At 38.1% G+C, this 23,888-nt stretch overlaps 2 protein-coding genes across 3 annotated transcripts in view; both read right to left on the bottom strand.

Annotated features, from left to right (window-relative positions):
• Positions 1-1,447: 1,447 nt before the first annotated feature.
• Positions 1,448-14,206, bottom strand: APOOL (apolipoprotein O like). 2 transcript variants are annotated; one of them, XM_015860323.2, is made up of 9 exons: positions 14,113-14,206; positions 12,472-12,573; positions 11,789-11,908; positions 10,278-10,332; positions 9,606-9,704; positions 9,157-9,248; positions 7,499-7,585; positions 6,082-6,238; positions 1,448-5,769 (listed from the first exon to the last, which is right to left on the bottom strand). In XM_015860323.2, exons 1-9 carry the CDS (start codon positions 14,122-14,124, stop codon positions 5,672-5,674), a joined length of 822 nt encoding a protein of 273 aa, XP_015715809.1. In that variant the 5' UTR covers positions 14,125-14,206; the 3' UTR covers positions 1,448-5,671. The 2 variants fall into 2 exon arrangements, with proteins under 2 accessions (XP_015715809.1, XP_032300091.1); XM_032444200.1 differs by lacking the exon at positions 11,789-11,908 and having other exon boundaries at positions 2,140-5,769.
• Positions 14,207-14,516: 310 nt separating this feature from the next.
• LOC107312666 (connector enhancer of kinase suppressor of ras 2-like) overlaps positions 14,517-23,888 on the bottom strand; it is a 177,997-nt gene continuing 168,625 nt past the window's right edge. Inside the window, exons 20-22 of the mRNA XM_032444201.1 lie at positions 21,945-22,452; positions 21,445-21,644; positions 14,517-21,031 (exon numbers count right to left, since the gene is read on the bottom strand). Of these exons, the coding sequence (XP_032300092.1) occupies positions 20,816-21,031; positions 21,445-21,644; positions 21,945-22,452 (924 nt within the window). The 3' untranslated portion in view covers positions 14,517-20,815. The remainder of the gene's footprint in view (positions 21,032-21,444; positions 21,645-21,944; positions 22,453-23,888) is intronic.

The following is a 23,888-nucleotide window of genomic DNA, read 5'->3' on the forward strand; positions in this document are numbered from 1 at the left end:
ATACCACTTCCTGACAATTGCTCCACTGTAATTCATCTTACGGTAAGCTAGTACTTCCATAAAATGTTCATTACCCTTTCAATTTCTGAATACATATGAAAAGAATTCCTTTAACAACATGACTTTCAACATGCTGAGGTATGTGACAAGTGTTTATCTGTTCTCCTTTCAGGTGTACCTTGCCTTTTCAAGATAGCAACTCTGAGTGTATTTGAATATAGAGTTCCTTGAACATACAGTGTTTTAAAAACACATCAGAAGTCCATAAAGCTAAATACCATGGACTTCCTTCCCTATATTATTAGAAAAATAAGTAAACAATATCTATATACCTACTTCAGTGACTGCGCTTTATTGGTCTTTCTGAAAAGTTAATGCCTAAAACATAGCTAGGCAGAGGTCTGTGTTAAGGAGTCCTGTATATGTTCTGGCAAGAACCAAGTGAGAACATTTGTTCACTACTAAAACAAATAAATCTCTCAGTATCTAGGAAGTGAGCAGTGCTCTCCAGAATCAGAAACTGGGGTTACAGTTACTAATTTCACCTCAATGAATGTTGATGCTGTTTGTTCCTCTGCCACTCTACTGCATGAACAAACTATTCTAAGGTGTTCTTTGATAGGAATTTCTGCAAGTATTTTGTTGTGACTTTAGTGAATTAGTACGTCAGAAAAACTTGTTTATTTTACATGAAGATTTACTTTTGGTTTTCTCAGGACCTCTTCAGTCTCATGTTTCTGATTCTGTGACAGCTTTATTTCAGGCCTGGCTCTGACACCTGCACCACAAGCTGCTTCCAAATTTGCCTGGTTAACAATACAGGACTGTTCTAAAATTGCACCTCATCAACAACTTGGACAGGAACGTGGCATCTTTTCCAATTGCCTTCCCTTAACAACTTTTTAGAGGCTTACTAGAATCTTCCCTGCTGACCAACTGTACAGCATTTAGAAGGGCATTTCTCCTCAAAAACACAACTTAAAAATGTTTTTGAGTAGATAAGTTTCAAAATTAGACCGTCTGTTCAGTACCTCAATATACTGTTAATGTAAAGGATTACTTTAGTTACGTTGTACTTAGTTTACACAATACTCATGCAATATCCATAGTAGGCCAAAACATACACACACACAGAGCACAGGACAATTTTGTCCTACCTTAATGTTAAATACTTGTTCCCTGAAAATAATTCTCTGTCCGGTAATATCCTCGATCAGCAAGTCTCTGAGTGAATGCCTTGTCATCCTGAAGAACAAACAACAATAAATGAAGATACCCCCAAAGTCTGTGAGAGTTTAGCTGGCTTGTAGTTTAAGTACAAACATTAGTTTTAAGGACAATTCCTCATAACTCAGAAAACACAAGCACACATTTTTTTAATTTATTTTTTTAAAATTGGGAACTAGCTGCTTACAAAGACACACCACGCACAGTTAAATGACTAATGAAAGGTAAAAATTAACCTTTATTTTTCAAAGGATAAATAATTATCTGTAAAAATCAATGCCTGGTACATCCTTCAAACAATACTGCTTTGAAAGTTAGCTACGCTGATGTATTAAAACAACCTTTACAATGTCTACCAAGTTATTCAAGAATAATAATGACAATATCACATTTAAAATGGGCACACTCCTTGTTCACACAGGTTTTTGTTCAGGCAGTCATACTGTAGTTCATACCACACATAACATTATTTACTGACATTTGGATTGAGAAATTATTTTACCTGGAAGATTATCATGGAGTCATACTCAAGTACATATATTTTCTATGTCTCAGGCTTTAAATAGAACGTGCCATTCCTCCACTATGGTAAAAGCCCTTTTTTCTCTCAGTCCTGAGCTTCAGTATTCTTGAAATCATCCAAGAAAAGAAGATGGAAGCACTTTTCATTATTCAACACACACAAACAACTGAAAACTGAGTTTTAACATGTTGCATGTTTGCACTGCATGGATATGTATTGATGACTTCTACCAGGATTGCTGTTCTTGCACTTCACAAGAGAGAACTGTTTTCTTCTCCCCAACATTAGTGAAAAATCTGTTACTTGGTCACGTTTACCACTTAACTTTTAAGACGTACTTTAAAGAAAAGGAACTGACAATTGGCCCTAGAGTTGAGGAAACACAGGAGTTAATGTTGAAAAGCACCTTATCACCCTTTATTTTCAGATGCTTCACAATATCATCACAAAATAAAGTATCACAATCTGTTTCAGTTAATAAAAGGATAGCATCAACAAATGCCAAATTTCGATATAAGCAATACAATCAATTATAAATAAAAAACCACACAGTAATTGAAAAATGTGCATATTATAAAATATTGCCATGTGATCCAGTTCTTTAAGAGACATTGGATTTTTCAAAAATACAAAATATACATCAAAAAAATTACAGCCTACTTTCTTACCTTTGTTGTGGTACTGTATAAATTCAACTGCACTTTTAGAATAAGCTGTAAGTTTATATGGCCATAAAATGCCTCTGAAATATGTAAAGGTGTTTCACTAGCATTTAATAAAGCCATGTCTTGCAATGCAACCTACCAGGTGTGCTTAGGTTACCTTCTCATTATTCAACAGGTTTGCATACTGAACCTATTACAAAGACTGTAAGGCACACAGACTTAAAAACAGGACTCACAAGTGTGTCGTAAGGTACACGCGAAGCCATGTTTTTAAAGCCACTGCACAGGTCCTCTGCCATAATTAATACAGAGACATGTCTAAAGTTATTTCTACTTATCAGGAACAAGCCACATAGAATGTGGAGCTTTAGATCTCTCCACTGAAGAAGGACAACATCATTTCAGATCTGACCAACAAATACTTCTGAGAACACAATCTGAGTAATGAAGACTCATCACCATTTCAACATTTTTACAAAACCAGACTAGCAGTCTGATGTGGTTGCCTTTCTTCTAGCAAACATATCCCAAATTTCTGATTTTATCTTATTTTTTAACCTCTCAAGTGTCTGACATGGGTGGACAAGACTGACTCCATCAGTTCACGCTAACATAGAACTATTATGCTATTAACATCTATTCTCCAGGTTGCAGAAACACCCCTTGAGAGACTGGCTGTCATCTTCCTGAAAGCAGAAAACACATCCAGCAAGGATGCAAAGCTTTTCATACATTTTTTGCCTTCTCTTCTTTGGTTCGAGATCCTTAGGCTGTATCTGCTTCAGCGCAGAAATGCAGGCCTCTGATTTTAGTCCCAGGCCTTTGACTGTGGGGATCCTGAACAAAAAACACTTGTCAGAAAACAAACAAAATCCCTGTCTCATGTGGAGGAGAACATGTAACAGAGAAATCCCAACTGACAAAGAAACTGCTAAAAAGTGACAGTAGCAGAACAAATCCTGAGGCGGAACAAAAGCTTCACACACTCATGCTACCTAGATCCTCCCTTGCACCAGGAGGAAGTAACACAGCAATACTGCTCTTAAGAATGCCAGAACTGTATTCCTCACACTATTTATTCATCAAAGTGAGTACAAGCAGAATTTTAAGATATATCCCAGAAAATGCATCAAGGCTTCAGAACAACAATTTAACTGTGAAACACAGTTTTATCACAATTTTGTCCTGAGGAGTAATTAAAGACTGCTTTACAGCATAGGCACAGCTTTGTGCATCGTGTCCTTTTGCAGCATGAATTTCTTCTGAAGTCAGGACTTATAAGACAAACTGTTCGGATGAAGCATCTAAGACTGCTCAGCTTAACCATTAAGAACTCCAACAAACCTTTCCCAGTCTTGTCTCTATCATGAGATAGGAGCATTAATGCCCTGAAATTAAAAGGACTGGAGCAGCTTTTTTTGCTTTCTGGTAGAGGACGAACTTTTAAGGCCTGCTCCTGCCTGGAAGGGACACACATGCTCATTCCTCAGCATCTCCCTAATGAAGCCTCCTACCCTCTTCCCAAGAGATTAATACACAGCTTTTTCATACTTTGTCCTAAAAAATGTCACCACAGTAAACCATGCAAACCTTTATCATCTTACCTTTCTTGTTGACTTGTGGAAGTGCTTCACACAAAGGACCTAAGTTAGAATTTAAATAGAATCCAGGTGCAGAGCAAGTGGTTTTGCCTTCATTTTTTAATCCAGAAGCTGACCAACAGACCAGATACGGAGGCAGATAATTCCTGCCATCCCATCTAGAATTTCAAAATGATCTTCCTTTAAATACTTTCCCTTCCTGCCTTCCTAACTTTTCTACTGCTCTCTCTGTAGGGGAACACTGTTACGTATTGTGTCCCAGAGCTCTGTGCAGACTGACTTAATATCTTCTGATTTCTGCCTGAAGCATGGCAGTTTCGTTGGCCTTGTATGTGATTAAGGAAACAAAATACACGAAATTCTAATTCATGGATTGCAAGCGAGTTTGATTAATAGAATTATTTTTCTTTAAACCTTTTATTTACTGACTTTACTTTGTATTGAATTCTGTACAGAGCAAACACTTCACCTGAGATCTGGATTACAGAATATCGATACATCTATTTCTGAACCAACACAAAAGCCTTACTTGGTTCATTTGTTCATTCAGCATTTGTGCTTTGAGCATGTTCCACTGTGCAATATCTCCTCACTAGTTCTGTTAGCCCTACAGTGACACTAGGAGCACTGACTTTGAAGTGGTGGCCTCATAAGAAGGAATCAGTCAGTGAAATCTATTATTATGTAGAACAGGACAAATATCCCTTCAAATCCCATTGCTGAAAATACATTCATGTGAAGCAGTGTTTCTTTTCAGGTTTCAGACATAAACCAAACTACCTGTTCTGTCGCGGCATTCTCACTTTTTGTTCTATTTATTACTTTGGCATTTTTAGAAGTTTATCAGCACTTTCAACCATCCACACATTTCTTACTTTAAACTTTCAAGCTCTTTTCTAAACACTACTTATCCACTCTATATAAATCAAACAGCATCAGCTTCATGGATTCACCAATTTGCATACAGTTCAAGTTATTAGAAGTACATAAAAACTAATGCATAGTCTATCACATATGTTTTAAAGATCAGTTGTTTCCCGACATAAGTGACATTTAAATACAAAACAAGAATGCACAAGCTTCCATTCACATTTGTGAAAGAGGCAAACGAGAACAAATGACTCAGCAATGAAGGAAAAAAAGTGATTTGTTTACGTAAGCATTAGAGATAATGTAACACATATGATAAAGTCATCAGTTAAGGGCACTCAGGCCATTAAGAGTTGCTCTTCATCCTAGAGCTTAAGGTGAAAAACAAAGAAGCCTCTCTCACCCTATTCATGACATTCCTCCTTTCTATCAGTGAACATCTGAGCTGAAATATAGAGATGTTCACCTTTTCAAATACCTTTTGTGAAATGACATTTATTAACAAGTTTGGCACAGAGAAACTTCATTGTGAGAAGACCCAGACAAATCTCATTTTCTCAGTGTTGCAGCAATGACACTGAATACGAGTGAATTCTCACTGCTTGTAAGTAGTGAGAAACAAAATATTCATTGAACAGAATTATGTAAGTCAATAATACAGTTTGGAATATACAAAAATACCTGATTAAGTTATACCTCACACAGTATGAATCACAAGGTTTATTCTTTCCCTTCTTCCCTCCCCCTTATCTGAAATACTTTGCAATGATTTGTAATCAGATGTCTTAGCTTCTTGTACTGTACATATCCACGTCTTCCGGGCTGGACTGGCCATGGTCCATAAGTTTTGGGTCAGGTTTAAACTTTGTTGTCTTCACTGTTCCTGTAAGAAACAGTAGAGAAACTTATTGGAGAAATAACACAACCCACATCACATGGAGTGAAACAAAACATTATTGATGGAAAAATCAAAGACGTATAAGAATTCTGAAACTGTGACAGGATGCACAGTGAGAAAATTAAAATATTCCTGTAGTTGTTAAACGATATTGTCTTCAGTATAATCTTGAGAATAAGCTATGGCAGTCTGTTCTATTTTACAGCAAGGATAAGTACAAACCGTATCCGAGTAACTCAAAATATGCATTGAATTTCTATATTGGACCTGAGATTATAACTGGAATTTTTCATTCACCTGATGAAGGCAGTGGATCTTTAGTACTCCAGGACTCTATAGGAGAACAGTCTGTCCTGTTAGATGATCGTGATTCAATAGCAGATTCAGACTGTATATTAGATATTTCTTTCTTCTTTTTATCTTCTTGAGTAACCAATTTTGACTCTTGCTGAAGCTGTGAACAAACATTAATGCAAAATAAGGTTATCTCAAAGCTTGTATTTTATAAAATTACTCTCAGGTATGACATAACGCAATGACATCATGCAGTGACATTCAGTTGGTAACATTAGTGGACTGCATGCACTGGATGGACCTATAAAAAAGATAAACTGCAATAAAAAACCCAACAGCTCTGATACTCTAACTTGAAGCTCACATTTCAGCAAGTTCATTTTTCCATGAGTGTATATTCAAATCTGATGCTCTGTTTTAACCTGAGACCCTCTAAGTGCTTCACAAAGAAGTCATCGTCCTCTACAGCTTTTACAAAGACAAAAAAAAATAGGAAAAAATATGTAGATCTGTACAGTGACAATAATGAAAAATGGTAGTAAATACCCAAATGTTATTTACAGGAAAAACTCACCCGTATGGAAGCCTTCAGTCTGCTGGGAAACACCGAGGCAACCTCCACCAAGGAGCAATCTCCAAGAGATGCTGCCTTAGCGGTGGTCAGCCCTTAAATGAGGTCTAGAGGAGGTGGGGTCAAGATCCACCCCTTCCAGGAGCACAGCTAAATTACTCTCACCTGTGCTCCCACAGCTGACCTGAAACTTGCCTCAGCTGATTAATCACAGGTTCAGGCTGTGATTACCAATTTCCCATACATAGATCTTACAAACCCCTAGACTACTTACTACTGATAGACTAGATGATCTTAGATGTCTTTTCCAACCTTAATGATTCTATTCTATCCTTAGCTAACAGAAGGGAGAAAGACCAATCATCATGTCTCCCTAGTAATGGAAAGGAATATGCTGTTTTGATTACAGGCTTCACCAAGTGGAAAAAATTAAGCTAACACAGAGTAGCGCCATACATTTGAAGCAAAATACTCCTAAACATTAAGATGACTGAGAAATTTTTATTTCCTTCATTTCCTTCATGAGTTTTCTTCATTCATATGTTTAAAGACAAGTTAGTCACATCTACAGTGATTCTTCTTTGCTATGCTAAAAAATGAGCAGTAAGAGCTCAGTCTTGTGCATTTTACACACACTGTGAGAGCACACAGAGGATTTCAATTTCCACTGTTCTGAACGGTGTAATAAATAATACATTAATTAAATATTTAAATTATAAAACCATCAGACAGTCTTCTGTACTTCACTTAAAACAATTAGTGATCTTAAACATTATCAGCAGGACCTTCTCACTTACTTTCTTCACCCTTTGAACTCACAAGCTGCAGTCATTACTTCAGAAAGCCTACCTTGGAGGCATCTTCCTTCTGGGCCCATAGGGATCGTACAGCCTCGTAGGTTTTATGGCTTGCAGAAATTACCTTTTTCCCTGTTACCTATTAAAAAAAAAAAAATGCAATTTTATAATAGCTTTAAAAACAACAACAGATATGTAGACCACTCAAATGCAACACAATTCATGAGAATATGCTCAACACCATGCTGAATAGGACATACTTTAACCATCTGCTTCTCAAAATCAAATGTATATTTATTTTTTCTTCAAGCAAGTCCTAAATAATACTTACATTGGTATTAGAAATCCACAGATAGCTCTTGTATGCTATATATACCCATCTATCCAAAACAAAATCAAAACATACTTAAAGAACAGTGTTTTGTTAATGTTAGAACAATTGACCGAAACAACAACTATGAAAGAATCCGGACTTGCCTCACTATTCTGCAAATGACAGTAATATTATTAATACAAGACAGTAATATAAAAGACTGAAGAAAAACAAACAAAAAATCCCCACCATAAGATGACCCAATCCATGTAAGCGAGCAGTGCTCTGCTTTACACACCTGAATCCTTCAGTCTTTCAGATTTTAGAAAAGTAATTTTCTAACAATGCAGAAACCATGGAGAAACTTTACAAGTGTCCTGTAGACTCAGAATATTTCATAGCTACAACTACAGAAAAGCTGCACAAGTTGACACAAGTAAATGGGAAAACAAGGACTTAAGACTCCACTGCAGAATTTCTATTCATTTCTATGTCTTCCAACCCTGACATTTAAATCCCACTCTAATAATCCAATGAAGTTCCCCCACTGCCTCCTGAGAAACTGTAATTCTCAACAACTTGTAAGTATGAAAACAAATACTTCTGCTCAGCTTAGTCATAGAAGGCTGCCCAAATATTTTAACTACAGAATTAAGTCTTTACTATGTCCCCCTAAATATTCCAGAGGTATTGTTGAGATATGATCCAGAAATATGATTCCAAAAACCAGAGATTCAGATTAATTTCAAGACCAAAATGCAACAACCAGAACTACGTCTTTCCTACCTCATTCATTTCATTTAGAAATGCAGTTTTTAAACTACAAACACAAAGACTGTCGAGGAACCAAGAAGACTTCTATGAAAACTATAGAGGAGAATGAGATGCGGTGACATTTTCAATTCAGTCGTTGTACAGAAAGGTACTGTAAGCAAACAATTCTTTCATGCAAAATATGAAGTGTGGTGCTGCTTTTCTATATCAACAATGGAGACATCAATCAGGCAGGCAACTGCAAGATGACTGTAGTTTGAAAGCAAGGAATCTTATAAAAGGTGTGGTTGTATTTCAAATTGCACATCTGCCAAATTCAGCAACTTTGTATTTATTTTCTATTTATTTTTATTTCAGCGAGACAAAAACACGTTCATTCATTTGAGAAACAAGGACTGAAATTGAGAAGCTACACAACCTCACTTTAAAATTCAGTCGCTTTATTTACTTCTGATAGTTACACAACTAACAGCTGTGGTATACTGTGCTTTAATGAAGATGCATTTGAATTCCAACTTCCAACTTAAATCAAGTGAAACTGGAATGCTGTGACTAAACTCACATTTTTCAATAATTCATTCAATCAATCCATTAATTCAATATTAAAACACAAGCAAACTTACCTTAGCAATTACTACTGCCTGAGCTGGGTAACAAACTGAAATTCCTAACGTAGTAAGTCCCAAGGGATAAACAATTTTCTTAAATCTAGAACCTGTACAAAGCCAAATATTTCAAATAATTAGACACTAATGTAACATAAAGCTAAGTGGTCGTATTAATTGAACACAATTGTTTAACCTCTACCAATTGTTTGCATCCAGTTTATACCCACCGTGGCTGATGGAGAGAATACAGAATGTTATTACAGTTCAAAACTTCATTCTGCTCTATTGTTTCAGCCAACATCTAAAATAAATATTTAATAACAACTGTTCAATTTATCAAGAAGGATTTTCTTTGAATACTAGCTGGTTATTTTCTCTATTTCAGAAAAATCTGTGGACCACTGAAACTACTACAAGCAACATACACAATGCACCAACAGTGAGAATAAGTACGGAAGCCCCACCTTTTCTTGCCAGCACTGCACCAGCTAGGCCTGATATTGCAATTATGCCAGCTCTGGGAAGAAATTCTGGTGGTGGATTCTTCAGGTAAACATAAGCATCTTAGAATTAAAAAAGAAGAAGAAATGTCAAAGAAGCAAAGCAAATGAATATTAATCTCTGTCTTTGTTTCCCACTTTGGAAATAATAATGGAAGTAAAAACGTTTTACTCAAAGCTCAAACGTTTACACATAAAAGTAAGCACTGCCTACAAGCCATCAATCCAAGAGTCAGTGCCTTCCTCAAACTTCCAAAGACATTCTACAGAATAAATGCAAGGCAACAGGAGCGTAAGACATGTTCTCTGCCCCTCCCTTCATCACAATGAGATCTAACATTTGGACACCCCTCACAAAATCCCGAATCTGCCACAACAGTATTTACTGTAAGGTCACAAAATGTAGAAAGCTAAAGTCAAAGGAGTGAGAAATACTACTCAAAGAGTCACTGTACCGTGATATAATGAATTAAAAGTGGCCCCAGCTATCTTCTTTCCCACACTCCCGGAAAGTACTTCTATCCCCTCCCTCCCATTGTTTTTTGTTCAAGTACCATTTGCTGGTTAGACCAGTTCTTGAAGCTGCAAGGAGAGAGAACATAGAACATTCAATTCAGAAATACCTGACTTGCTTACCTTTACCAAACTGAATTGAATCCACTATTCCATTTTTAGCAAAGATAAAAGCATCCTAGAAAAATAATAAAATAAATTTAAGTACTTTGCAAAAGTAGAAGTTTGTAGTAGGATCCAGCCGGCTGCTACGTATGGCTCAACACAGTAAGACAAATATCAGTCAACTTTAAAAGAAAGCCCCACCAGATCAGTGAACTTCCAGAGACTACCTCATTTTTGCCTAACACATTTATATTATTTACATTTTCATCCTCATTTAACTAAACAATTTCTCTTTGATTTAATGAGAATTTGTTCAAAATTAACATTTTGGGAACAAAACTGTAGGGCAGCAGCAGATCTGCTCCCCAACTGTGCAACTTAAGAACGTTTCATTACAAAATATCATTGCCACCTCCCCAGAAAATATTGCCCAGCAAAACTAACTTTGTCATTTAGATTGCAAACACGGTACTCAGTTCTGCTGAAGATAAGCAATACTCATCAGTATTGAGATGTGTGCTCAATTATTTTGCAGGACTCTTTTCAAAGTGATCAACTTGCCTTATTACAAAGGCTTCTTTTTAATCCTGTTATTAGCACCCCTGTCCTCAGGCTGCTACACAAATCAAACAAGTTTACTTTCTTTAGGAAATTAACAGGATATCATTAGTTTTCTCACAGAAAAAAAAGCTTGCAGTAACAGTGACTTGGTGCCACCAGAGGTCACTGCTCCCTCTCACTGTTAAGGACGTGGAATCGAAGTTTGATACAGATTTCTAACTAAATCGTTCCAGTTGTTTAGTCACTGGCCATACTTTCACAGATCAACACAATCAGAGTTGATAGAAAATACACATTTTGATTACTCCTTTTTTTTTCAGCTACTCTGCTGTATTTCTAAGAAAAAAAGTACAAGCAGAAAACGTCACTACCCGCAGCATAAGAAACTGCCATTGACTCATGGGTAAGAGAATGCTGACAGGTATCACATCTTTTTCTATGCTTAGAATATTCGATAACAGAGTTGCCAAATATTGTTGATGGACAGTCAGTAAAAGGTAAACTGCTTTAGCATTTCGATTGGATTCACATTGTTCGCCTTCCCTAAAGGAGCTGTTCCTGGTCTTTTGAAAGCAGCACTCTTTCTGGGACTGTACCTGGAATTTCAGACACCCAGACATAACAGTTATGCTGGCAGGAAGTTACCTACAGAACTCTTACCACTAAAGTTAAGCAAAAAGTATTTCTAAAGCTGACAGCGTGAGTTGGCCTTGACCCACTTTTGTATCGACTGAAAGGGATCTATTTGAGCTCTCTGACATCTGCACTGGAAAACAGGGAGAACTGTTAAAAGAACAGTAGAGAAAAATGAAACTGTTCATTTTTGCATTTGAAACTACAGGTCTGTAATAACACAAGAAGTTGCCAAAAAAACTCCAGCAGGGTCAAGGAGGATATATATATATTTTAACCTTTTAGTCTAGTGCTATTAGGAATTATAGGAAACCTTGGGGGCAGGCATTTCTTACCTTACACCATCCAATATAGTGTCCAGTTGTCTGTCTTATTGAAGAGAATTGCTTCTGCAAGCGACCAGGCTGTTCTTCAATGTATTTTGATTTCAAAGGCGGCGAGCAGTAAATTGGAAGCTGGAATCACAAGTATAACCCTACTGCAGGGAGGCCATTCTGTGAACTGACCTGCATTTACTGGCGCTGAGCAGCACTTCTCAAACCCACAAATCTTCAGCCTTCCCATTCGGCAAAGAAAGTCGGTGTATCAAATAGCGCTCTTTTACATTTAGAAACTTAATTACACAGGTATGGCTGCAGGTCAGTTCTTCACAATTGAAAACAAAGTATTGTACGTGCTTGGAGAAGTAGAACCACTGAGTGACAAAGACGTATTTTATTAATGAAAAGCATAAAGAAAGACAAGTAGGAAGAATCATGTAATTTGCTGATAGAAATTGTACGGTAGAAAAGACTTCTTAACAGAAAGTATTACACTGTTATCTCTAACTCTAGAAAACAACAGAATGATGGAAACAAGGTAAAATTCCACTCATTTACACTATTCCTTTCTATCTGTGCTGTAGTGGTCAATTATTTTGGAGGAGCTTTGTGTGATCACATAATACTCAGTTATGTCTTTTATTTACAAGTTAATGATAATCAACAGCAACAAATCACGAAAGCAGTAAGAACCGCACCTGGTTTGGCTTCAGCAGCTGACTTGTTGATTCCTTCTCTGTTGCTGCATATACTGCACACAGGAATGGTAGGGAGGAAGAAGCAGCAGCCAGCCTTGTCACCTGAGAGATGAAAGAAGGAAGTCTTAATGTAGAAATAAAACCTCATTCCATTCAAAATTTTGCTACTATATTGTGCTTGGCCAAATACAGGGTTAAACAAGTCATTTTAAAAGCCTGTCTAAAATAGGCAACCTTCAATAAATGCTTCGTACACAGACATTTTCTCAAATATCAGTGGCAAAGAAAGAGATAGAGATGACCACAGTTCTGTGCTCAATGTCATTTTGATGCCTTCATTGCTCCTTACAATAAATTAAGTTCTAACCTTGTCAACATTTAACTACTCCAAGTCAGTGAATGACATTTTTGTTTCGGCAAGTTCAGTGTTACTTGCAATAATCTGCCATCTCCCAGTTCAGAGGATGGTCCAACTGCTGTCTGGAAGAACCACGTGTCAACAGTAAGCGACAAAATCAGAATGAAGAACCACCTGCTTAACCTTTCTAACCCTGTCAGCTACAGTGTGAGTTACAAAGTCTGGTCATAACAGCTCCAGGTCTACTTAAATTTGGAAAAAGAAAAATCCTTAACGCAGAGGTGAACTCAAATACCGCTTCATGGGAAGCTGCTTTTTACCTCTCTGCCTTAAGACACCAATGGGATGCACCCCAGGCACACGGTGCATTAACCACCAGCCCAACACGCACTGAAGCATCTGCACCTTCCATCAGCAACAACTTTCCTGCTCTTCACCTGAAGCATTTCTTAAACTGCAAAAACAGACTGAGCTCCAGCAGATTTAGGGAGGTACACCCATCCCCAAGGAAAAGGCTGTGCTTTATATGAATTATTAAAGAAAACTATTTAAGATGTACTGTTACTGAAGTAACCTACTTCAGAACAAGATGCTACCAAAGCAACGCTCCCATTTCCAGTAGATGCCACCAGGAAATTTTAAAGTAAGAAAGCATTACATTGTTTACTTAGATTTGATTACTTCAGAGAGTCACAACGAAGTTTATTTGTAGTAAAAGTAACAGAAAAAGCTACAATGTGAACAGTGAGAGTACTCCAATTCCTGACTGACACTAATTGCTTCACTTTTGGACGCCTGAAGACAAACACATGACTATTTAAAAACCCAATGAACAGCTCTGCTACCTGACACTGATCTTGGCATAGGCACAGAAAGGTTTAACTCTTCCCACTGAAATCACAAAGAACTGGGGAGAAAGAAGGCAGCATCACCTCAGCTACGTTCAGTAGGTGTCACTGTACCGAGCAGTTACAGGTTGGTGTTTATTTTGCACAGGCACAACTCAAGCCGTGTGGAAGCAGCTCCCACAGGCACTAGTCCCGCAGCAGAGGGCTCCGCTTCACACACCTCCCCCTCAGCTCCCACCCACAGCGGCACCGGACAGCACGGCGACCTCGTGCCCTCACAGCCCCCGCGGCCCGACCCGGTGCCTCTGCAGGGCTACGACGGGAGCTGAGCAGCACAGGACACAGAGAGCCGGCGGGATGCGGGGCTTTGAGGGACCTCAGGCCCTCCCTCGGAGCGGAAAGGGCCGCCCTCCCCCCGCGCCGGGCGGCACTCACCTTGGCCGCCATCTTAGCGACAGCCCCGCAGCCGCGTACGGCGAGCGGGAAGGGAAGGGCCGAGCGCTCGGCCGAGGGCTCCTCCTGCTCGGGGCGGGGCTGCACGGCGGATGGGGCGATGGAACCGGGCCGGAGAGATCTGCCCTTCGTTGGGTGTGTGCCTGAGTCACAGCGTGGGGCTTTGTTGGTTACTCTTCGTAAGTGTAGTTATAGAGAGCTGCCCAGGGAGGTGGTGGAGTCACCGACTATGGGAGTGTTCAAGAAACGCTTGGATGTGGTGCTGAGGAATATGATTTAGCCAGGAAGCATTGGGAATGGTTGGACTAGATGGTCTTCTAGGTGTTTTCCAACCTTGATAATTCTGTGATTCTGTGATCACGCACTAAAACAACCTGAGCACAGAGTTGAAGTGCAGATAATTCCGTTTATTGAAGTCCAAATTTACAACTGAAGTTTACAACTTTTTTTTTTTCTCCCCCCAAAACAAAAGCTTCATTTGAATTTAGGAAGAATAAATGTTCTGTTTAATAATGTACAGACTATATCTCTTAAATAAGTTAATATCTTTGAAAAAAGAGCAATATGTTCCTTTTTTTAATGTTGCAGTGCAACTTACAACTTACACGTCTGTGCAATGTACCATGAGGTATCTGCCCAGTGAGCAACACACAGTGAAGTTTTCCATTCATAAGTTTTCATTGTAGACACACAAAAAGTTAACAAGTTCATCTGTGATAGAAAAACGCAGCCGGTTACAGTAGTTCACACAGAAGTCATCTGAGAAGAGGAAAAAAAGAAACCTAACGTTCACTGCCTATAGAAACTATTGGGTCATCTCTCAACATAGACAAGTAGAAAATTAAAAATACTGTTGTGAAACCGAAGAATACTGTATTATCCAGGGGTTGAAACCCAGCCTAACCTGTATGCTTCCAGTTAGAGCAGTTTTCTCTCTCTGTTACAGTGAGCTGAAGGATTTACTATGGTGTCGGTAGAGCATCTGCTCATGAAAGCGCTTAAGCAAGATGGTAATTAGAGAAAAGTTGGAGGATGTCACAAACTGTGATACAACTCAGACACCTTCCCTGGCGTGGACAGATGGTTCACCGTGACCTCTCAGTTCATCTCACAGTTGTTTGGAAAAACAAGGCTGAAACATGGAAGATTCCGAGTATTTGAAGCTTTGACGCTTCAAACATTTCAAGATGGCTCTTACTAAAAATACTTATTTTTCATAATGACATAAAACACATATTTACTTTAGAAAGAATCAACCACAACATAACTTGGTGATAAATAACAGTTCTGCCGCTAATACTTATATACATACTGCTTGTAAACAAAAAATGCCCACAGGTCATGGAGTCTCCATGAGTTTTATACAAGGCGCTATAGATTTCTTTTTGTTATTGAAAACAGTCCTATTGAAAGTTTGGTTTATAACCTCCTATTGCTACAGAAACAGTAAGAATGTTTATATTTACAAAGAAACAAAGACCATGGAGACCCCATAGCATTATTTGCTAAAGATCTGAAGTTCGTGGGGTTTTCAAAGTACACGTTTATCAGCACGTTCAGATTGAATTAACAGTACAGGTTGAACACCAGCAGTACAATACTCTAGTGCTTTGGTATTTCAACCCCTGAATATACAAAGACATTACTACAGCCTACTTCACAGTTTAATGCAAGTAAAGTGCAAGCCATAGTACAAGGGTGTCATACATTGTCATACATGTAAGCATTATCTATAAAAGGCTCTCTATACAAGTTTTATTAGCTACTTTAGTAAACTAGACAGAAGTCACCTATGGCCCAGCAATTAATGCTCTTGCAAGGATATTGTCTTTGTAATACAGTATGTGTCAAATGTAAAAAGTTTATTAATACTAGTGCATTTCTCCTAGATTCTAACCTGCTTCCATTTCAGATTTGTAAGTTGAAAACCTTGTTTCTCAGTAAAACAAAAGTCTTAACTGGTAATGAGGCCTTTGCTGTTATTTTGGCCAGCGAACAAGTTTTGTTAAGACATTTGCTTCGTGGTTGCCAGTGGAAAAAAACAAAGCCATAGAGCTAATATGTATAATGTGGCATCCTTATTGAAACTGCAGCATTCAGACAGATACATTTACAGTCAGTAAAAAGATCTGTATTGATACCCTCACCAGTGCCTGAGAATGAGTCATATTCTAGAAATGTGAGGACAGAAGTCAGTGGACCTTTCAGGTCAAACAGCAATTTGTTGACATGTTTTTTAATTTCTTCAGCATTGCTTTCTTTCAAACGCTGCTCGTGCAGCGGCATTAATGCACACAGCAGAGTCCCTGGCTGTCACATCAACCCTTGTATGCATGTGACACAAATAAACACATTGTGTTTGTCTGCAGTAAGAATGAATGTGGTTCTAAAGATAACGGTGTGCAGTATCTCCCAGAGAATTGTTTCTCCTTTCCTGACCACTGGGTCCCAGTACAACATCAGCTGTCTCAACACAAACAGCCCCCAAAGCTGAAAGTCTGCTAAAAGCTTAAACAATATTCTTTATAGACCTCAGGCTAAGTATGCAAGCATGGCATAAGCATAGAAATTAATCTTAAACAAATGGTTTTTCATGTACGATATCAAGTGCAATACCAAGAATAGTCACCTGCCTAGACACAGAGAATGGAACTGCTCAGAGATAAAATACTATGCTCATATGTAATAGGAATAAAAAAATATTTTAAAATCAGCTAAGACAATACAACTTACTTGTTCTCGTTTGAAACAACAGTGTATTCTCCATTCATTAGCTGGCAATATGTCTCAGGTTTGATTTCCAGTGTGTTAACAAGCACTGAGAGCCACAGCCATTCACTGTAAACAGGAGACGGGAGAACCTGTCCCAAGAGGGGCCTGCCTGACAAAGCTGCTCTGAACCTTAGCTTTAATGAGGGAAACCTTCTAGAAGGAAAGAAGGAACTTGTTGTTACTTAGTAGAAATTAATTAGATAATATTTGCTTCTTGCGTCTGTCACGTTATTAAAGATTCTTATAAATAATTATTAATAAACATCATTTGGCAATAGGGAAGAGTGCTTATTATCTCAAAGGAGATCTTAAGCTCAGTGGTCTAAGGCCTGTGGTATGTGCAGTCTTCTACGGATTTACCCTACAGACAAAAAGGCGTTAGTACAAGGGCTGCTCCGAAAGTAATGCCTCCCATTTTATTATGCTGGCCCATGATGTCAGAGGTGGATGTTGGTGGGATGGCAGGAGAAGTTGAACCGTCCCACCAATATTCTGTTACATTTTGCTGCTGTGTGACAGATGGCAGCAGAGGGGCAGGTTGAGGAAATGATGTCTGGTAAGGAATTGCCCATGACACTAAAATCTAATGCAGAGCAGAAAGCAGAAAATGCAGTCAGGTGGGTTTTGCAGTGAAGTAAAGCAACCGGCTCTTTTGTGGAGGATACAGATTCCTGGCACAATACAACACAGATTGATTTCGGTGATGACAAACAGAATCCTACCTGTTCTGCCTTCGAGTACAAAGCCAGTATTTTCCCAACTTTATTTCTGTCAAAGAACTTGGGGACACAAACTGATGAGAACCTCTTCCTCCTTTGGTTACATCTTGTTGACATTAACAAGCCTAAATTCAGGAAAGCTGTTGCCTAAAATCTATGAAAACAAGAAAAAAGCTCCAGTATTCCCAGGAAGTGCTACTGAACTGGCATCTAGGATGGTTTTCAACAAACAAAGAACTCAGTGGATACAGAACAGTATATTCAAAAGAAGGGGAAACAAAGACACTAAGATGGCAGGAAGAAAATCTATTATGCTAATAAATGTACTGTGATACTGTAGTACTGTCATAAGTAACTACTGATACTGTTTATTTCCCTTGAAGAACTCAACAGCAGACTTTCTTTTTTCCTAACTTAAACATTATGTAATTACAGCTGCCTTAATTTCAGCTGCATTGTACAGAGTTAGAGAACCTTTTGGTTCAGGAGAAACTGACTTATTTGGATTTGGTACATGGGTTTTGGATACAATGTCCTTATTGCTCTTGTTCAGTTAGACTAATTCCCTCTATTGATGCTTTTGCTGTTCAGTTGTTCAGTAACTATAGTGCTCACACTGTAAATATGTTTAAACAGAGTTTTACATCAATACTGCAACTCCAATTTTTATGACAAATTGTTGTTCTCTATTTCCTGTATGTTTTTTAGGTGTTAAAGCCCTCAGTGTATGCTTAATATTCAGTAGGATATGTATGATGTGATCCTGCTCCGCTCTGATGCATGCATGGAAGGAGCCATTGTCTTCAGTGACTCTCAAGTCTATAGTTCACTTGCTAAAGCATGTCAAATATCCCTTCATGTTGCATGTGCTATCCCACTGCATGTCGGACAGAGCCCTTCTGGCCAACTCCAGAATGGCCCTACCACTGGTCAGAGCTCAACCATCAGCAAAGCAGATGACATATTTAAGACAGGACAAAAAATATTGTGCACTATTTGCAAGGGAGTGAGAAAAATCAAAGAGACAAATTTGCAGATAACAAGAAAAGAGGAGGAAAAGTTGGGGGGATGTTCTCAGGCACAAGAGCAAAGATTCCTCTGCATCCTGTTGGGGAGCACTGGGAGCAGTGGATGGATGTGCCCTGATGGAGGCTGCAGCCTGTGGGGAACCCACGAAGGAGCCTGGAGGAAACAAGCAGGAGCAGTGTGCTCTTGAAGGACTGCATCCCACAGATTGGGCTCATCTGGGAGTAGTACTGGAAGAACTGCAGCCTGTGGGAAGGATCCATACTGGAAGCTGATCAAGGACTGTATCTGTAGGAGTGGCATCATGCTGGAGCAGAGGAATATAGTATGAGGCAGGAGTGGAGAGATGGAGTGTTACAGACTGACCACAGCCTTCCATTCCCCATCATCATGGTGAGAAGAGTGGGAGGAAATAGAAGAGCCAGGAAAGGAATGAAGTTGAGCCTGGGTAGAAGGGGGACAGTGTGGTTTCAATTTTGTCTTTGTTGCTCATTGTCTCGCTCTATTTTTAATGAACAGGTAATTTAAGTAGTTTTCCACAAGCTGAGTCTATAATTGCTAAATGATCTTTCTGTCTTTATTTTGACCGATGAGCTTATCTCCCTGTGTCCTGTTAACTTGCCACAGCTGCATGATGAACACTGTCCTAAACAAACAGAATACCTCTACCCAGTCCTGGCTTTGTGAATACTTCAGTCTCTTTCTGGAAATTAGAACCTCTTTGAGATAACATTTTTTTTTCCCCCCATATTATATTGAATTCTATGAATTTTACAGTTCTCGGTATATGAGAGACAGTTAAGTTTACATAGTAGCAAATTATCAGTGAATATCTCTGTTTAAGTAAAATGGCATCAACTGAATTCACACCTCCTTTGTTCTGTGTTCTAGAAATATTCTAGCAAGTGTAGTTGAAGAAAACTATGAACCTGTGCTGGAAACTTATGTTCAGTAACATTCAGAGCAATCTTTTTTTCAAGAATGCAGGTATTTTCTCCAAACTCTGATTCATTCCAATCCAAGCAAGGAAGTGAAAAACATGATGTGACCTGTGTGTCTTTTCAAAACCAATCAGTACGGACTGGTTTTCTTCAAGTGATGTCATGAATAACTTCACCCACTTGCTGATGTACTACTAACAGTTAAAAATTATTGCCAGACATCTTATGGTTTTTAATCATTTACTCACTTCAGGATGCCGGTCTATTACAGAATTGGATTAGATTTTTTTTCTACTTAATACTTATCCTTGAAGCATCAGAGCTTTTTTGAATTGTGTGACTCACAGACATGCGTCACTTAAATTCACAGTGAAGAAACCATGAAAACCTGCAGAATGTGCCGTATTCAGTGCAGACGTTTTTCTTTCACCATGAAATATTTCAAATTATGTTAAAAGCAGCGTTAAGTTGCAGCATTAGTGAACAACCAATATTGTTCTACTCATATCTTCACTTCTGTGCCACACCTACACACTTATATTCATTCACTTTAAAGGCAGGCACAGTATTTTACAAACATAGTATCTAAATGGCATAAACTGTATGCCCATAGGGCCAGATTGGGATCTATTTGCTAGATGTACAGTGTACATTTTAAGGCACACTATAGGGATTGAGTTTACATTTTGATAAATCTGTCCTTTTATTTGCAAAGATGGTCACTACTTGGAAATGTAGTAAAAATAATTGTTCATCTCTAAGAGTGTCCAATGTTTTATGTTTTCATTTTATATTTTTCTCAAGAAAAAAACATGAAAATGTGAACTGTAGAGCATTTAAAAAGTAAATATTAACATATTGTGTTACGTTTTATATACATAGATATATTCAAATATATCTAAATATATAAAATGATTGCAGGAGCTCATACTAGAAGCTTGGTTTTAGTACAGTACTTTAAATATACCGGTGTTTGTTTTCAGTTACACTTCTGCACGGCTTCTTTCTAATGCAGAGCTTTATACGGACATCGGTCGATAATAGCAAACAAAAAAAAAATAACAAAGAATATTATTGTCTTATCATGCAATGTAGTAGGCATCCTGTGGCACTATTCTCTTATCCAACTTATTTACAGTACTGCTGAGCACATTATTTATAAATATTACAGTGTTTGTCTTACTGATTTTTCATGGCACCCAGCAATTATTCATGATACAAGTCCTGTCAGACATGAGTTTCAATGAATGAATGTGTATGTGTCAGCATTGGTGCTGAGGTTGCAAGTTCAGAGGCTCCATTTTGAGATTTCAGAGCAGCACTGTACTCACAAATGTCCAGGAAAAACTCATAGTTCTTTAGTTTCCAATCTTTAAACTTCTTTGATGTTAAGTTGGGATCATCCAGAAGGCTGTTGATAACAGTGAGGTCCCCTTCCTTCGCCTATCAAATTCCAGAAAGACACAGTACATGTCAAAATGAAATGTATCCCACACTTTGTATTTTGGAATTTTATTTCTTTTTTAATTGTAATGCAAGGTACTAGAGAGACTTCTATGGACACCTGAATTTTTTGTCTATATTCAGGAACTACTGCAGCTTAATCTGGTTGACAGGTCACGTCCTGGCACTTTCTACAACGTGTCTATAAAGAGTGCCAAGTAATGTTTGGTTGGTTGGTTTTGGCTTCACTTTGATTTGAGACTACAACACAATTTCTTTCAAGTACTGTTAGTTGCTCTGAAATGTAATTCTAAAGCGGTAAATAAACACTCTATATCTATGGGAAAATGCTGAGAGTTTACACTTCTACAAGTTCAGATTTCTCATACACAAAATTAATGATAAAGCCTTACTTTTAAAGTGCTCTTGAGTGCTCTGATGTGGTGAAGCTTTTCATTGATAACTGGATCATTACATCGCTTTACAAAAGACTTGCGGAACTCCTGCTTGGTGGAAGGGCGCTGTTCTCCAAAAGCTGACAAACTAGCTTGTTCCAGAGATTTATAAAGCTCTTGCAGACCATCTAAGTTTTCTTCAGTTTCTTTTATGCTTTCTGAAAGAAAATAAAGAAAACTAAGAACAGCCACAGCAATTCAGCTGAAGTAGATAAAAAAAACAAACTGCAAATTGGTGTGTAAAATAACCTATGACACAGCCTTCCCATTTTCAGTTTGAAAAGCCACAAAGCTATATCATTAAACACTACATTCAAGCATTTTAAATGCAAAGTCCTCCACAGCCACTGATTAATTTGTCAGAACCAAATCCTGATGGACAAAAACTTGGCTGAGAATAATGGAATTACTACTCTTCCAAAGCAGTAAGGAATATCAGAGCATCTCCAAAAGCTTACCTTCTGCACAAAAACTATTATGCCTTCTAATAGGAATTTTCTCTTCTAAGATTTCCTCTGTTCCTTCTATGGACTTCACTCGTCCCTTAACCCTGACATCTCTATTTCGTGGAAGACTTTGACTGCGTTGCTTCTGTGGCCTGTTATGAGAGCTATGTCCTCTCTGACATTCCACTAAAGGGAAAGGCCCATCCTGTTCATAGTTATGACGTCTTTGTACTGGCAATGTTGCTTGTCTTCGTCTTTCTGGTGACATTCCAGGCTGACCACTCACATATTCTGGATCAGGAGGAACAGTTTGGAGAAAATGGAGCCCTGAACTGGTTAATGGAGTCTCTATCAGATCCTGCCACGAGCGTCTTTCTCGGTAGGGCGGTCTGCATCCTGAAGAGTGTGTGCTTCCTGCTACATCTTGTCGAGAATCTTCAGCAGAAGAATGGGAGTATGTTGATTCACTTGAAAAGTGGCGTCCATGTTTGGCTTCAGGGAATGGACTTGATGAAGTCACCTGGAAAGAAACAAAAAGATCTGGCTTTAAGACAAGGTTTAGAATATTCCCAAGAAAATTTCAAGAACATGATACGTACTAATAAAATGGACTTATATGTGTGTTTAGATATGTCACAATATGAACCTTTGTGAACAGAACATACCTAGCTGTGAATACTTTTATGCAAGTGCTATGTTTTAACCACTCCCTATTCTTGTTTTGCACATTCTCTGCCTGTTGGCAACTACTGCTGGAAAGAACCACTTGAAAACAAAGGTCTTCTGAAGACCTTTCCAGTTTATGCTCAGTCCAGCAGTGTGCTGTGAAGACATGAAAGCCCCCAAAAGAGACCATAATTGGATTTCTGTTTCTTTAGAGGATAAATATCCAGCCAAACAAGAAAAAAAAAAAAAAAAAAAAAAAAAGCCAACAAAAAAACTTCAGCACCCAGGAAAATTTCTGAATTTGGGGGACCGCTAAATGTATCAGATCATTTTAATTCTGCTGGGTCTGTGTATCATTGTAATTCAAAAACAAAGAGAAAGGCAAAAAAGTGAAAAAACAGAAAGGGAGAGGCTTAACCTGTGTCTCAGTTGATAAAACAGCATCACATGGGTGAATATCAGTCTGAACTTCACCCATGTGATGCTGTTGCCTCTCTTCTTTGGGTCTGGTTGTGTGAGGATCGTGTCATTCACGCTGAAGAAAAATCTGAAAGAAAAATAGAGAACAGTCCTATCTGCTTAGAAACAGATTAAATATCACAGCATGTTCTATATGTTAGAAATGTTCTTATTTGCTACTAGAAGCTGTTCGTAAGCACTTTTTCCTCTAATTTATCAAAACCTCTCCCTACACAATATACTAGAAGTATTTTTGTCTGCTACTTAATGTCTTTTGACGCTGGCAGAAAATACTGTCACTGCTATTTTATTGTATGCAATGCTTCATCTGGTGAAAAACAGACCAAAAAAATAAAAAGCCTTACCTCTAAAAATTCATTTTTAAAAAGGAATGTTCATACTACAATGTAATTATGAAATGAATGTGATCTGCTCTTAATCTCAAACACCCAATAATATCCAGTGTCCAATACTCATGACCTGAAAAACAGTCTCGGCTAATGCAAACTGTCCCGTTAATTGCATTATGTTCATATTCTGCAGTGAAGTCAGCATTTGAATCTTTTCTTGATATTAGGTATTGTATTATACTACAAAAAATGTAGTATACACAGTCTGGTGGCACATCTGTGTAAGAAGACATTTACTTCTTACTTTGTAGTCAACTTTTTATGGAAACACTCAGTTCATAGCTCATGGGGAACAGCACTAATTTCATTCTTACAATGAGATCTATCTTTGTTCAACCTTTATAATAATTAATATTCTAAACAAACAAAATGCAGATCAAAGCGCATCCTTGGTGGTGACCTAACGTCAGTATTTATAACT

This window comes from Coturnix japonica, chromosome 4, assembly GCF_001577835.2.
Source record: "Coturnix japonica isolate 7356 chromosome 4, Coturnix japonica 2.1, whole genome shotgun sequence".
NCBI classification, from domain to species: domain Eukaryota; kingdom Metazoa; phylum Chordata; class Aves; order Galliformes; family Phasianidae; genus Coturnix; species Coturnix japonica.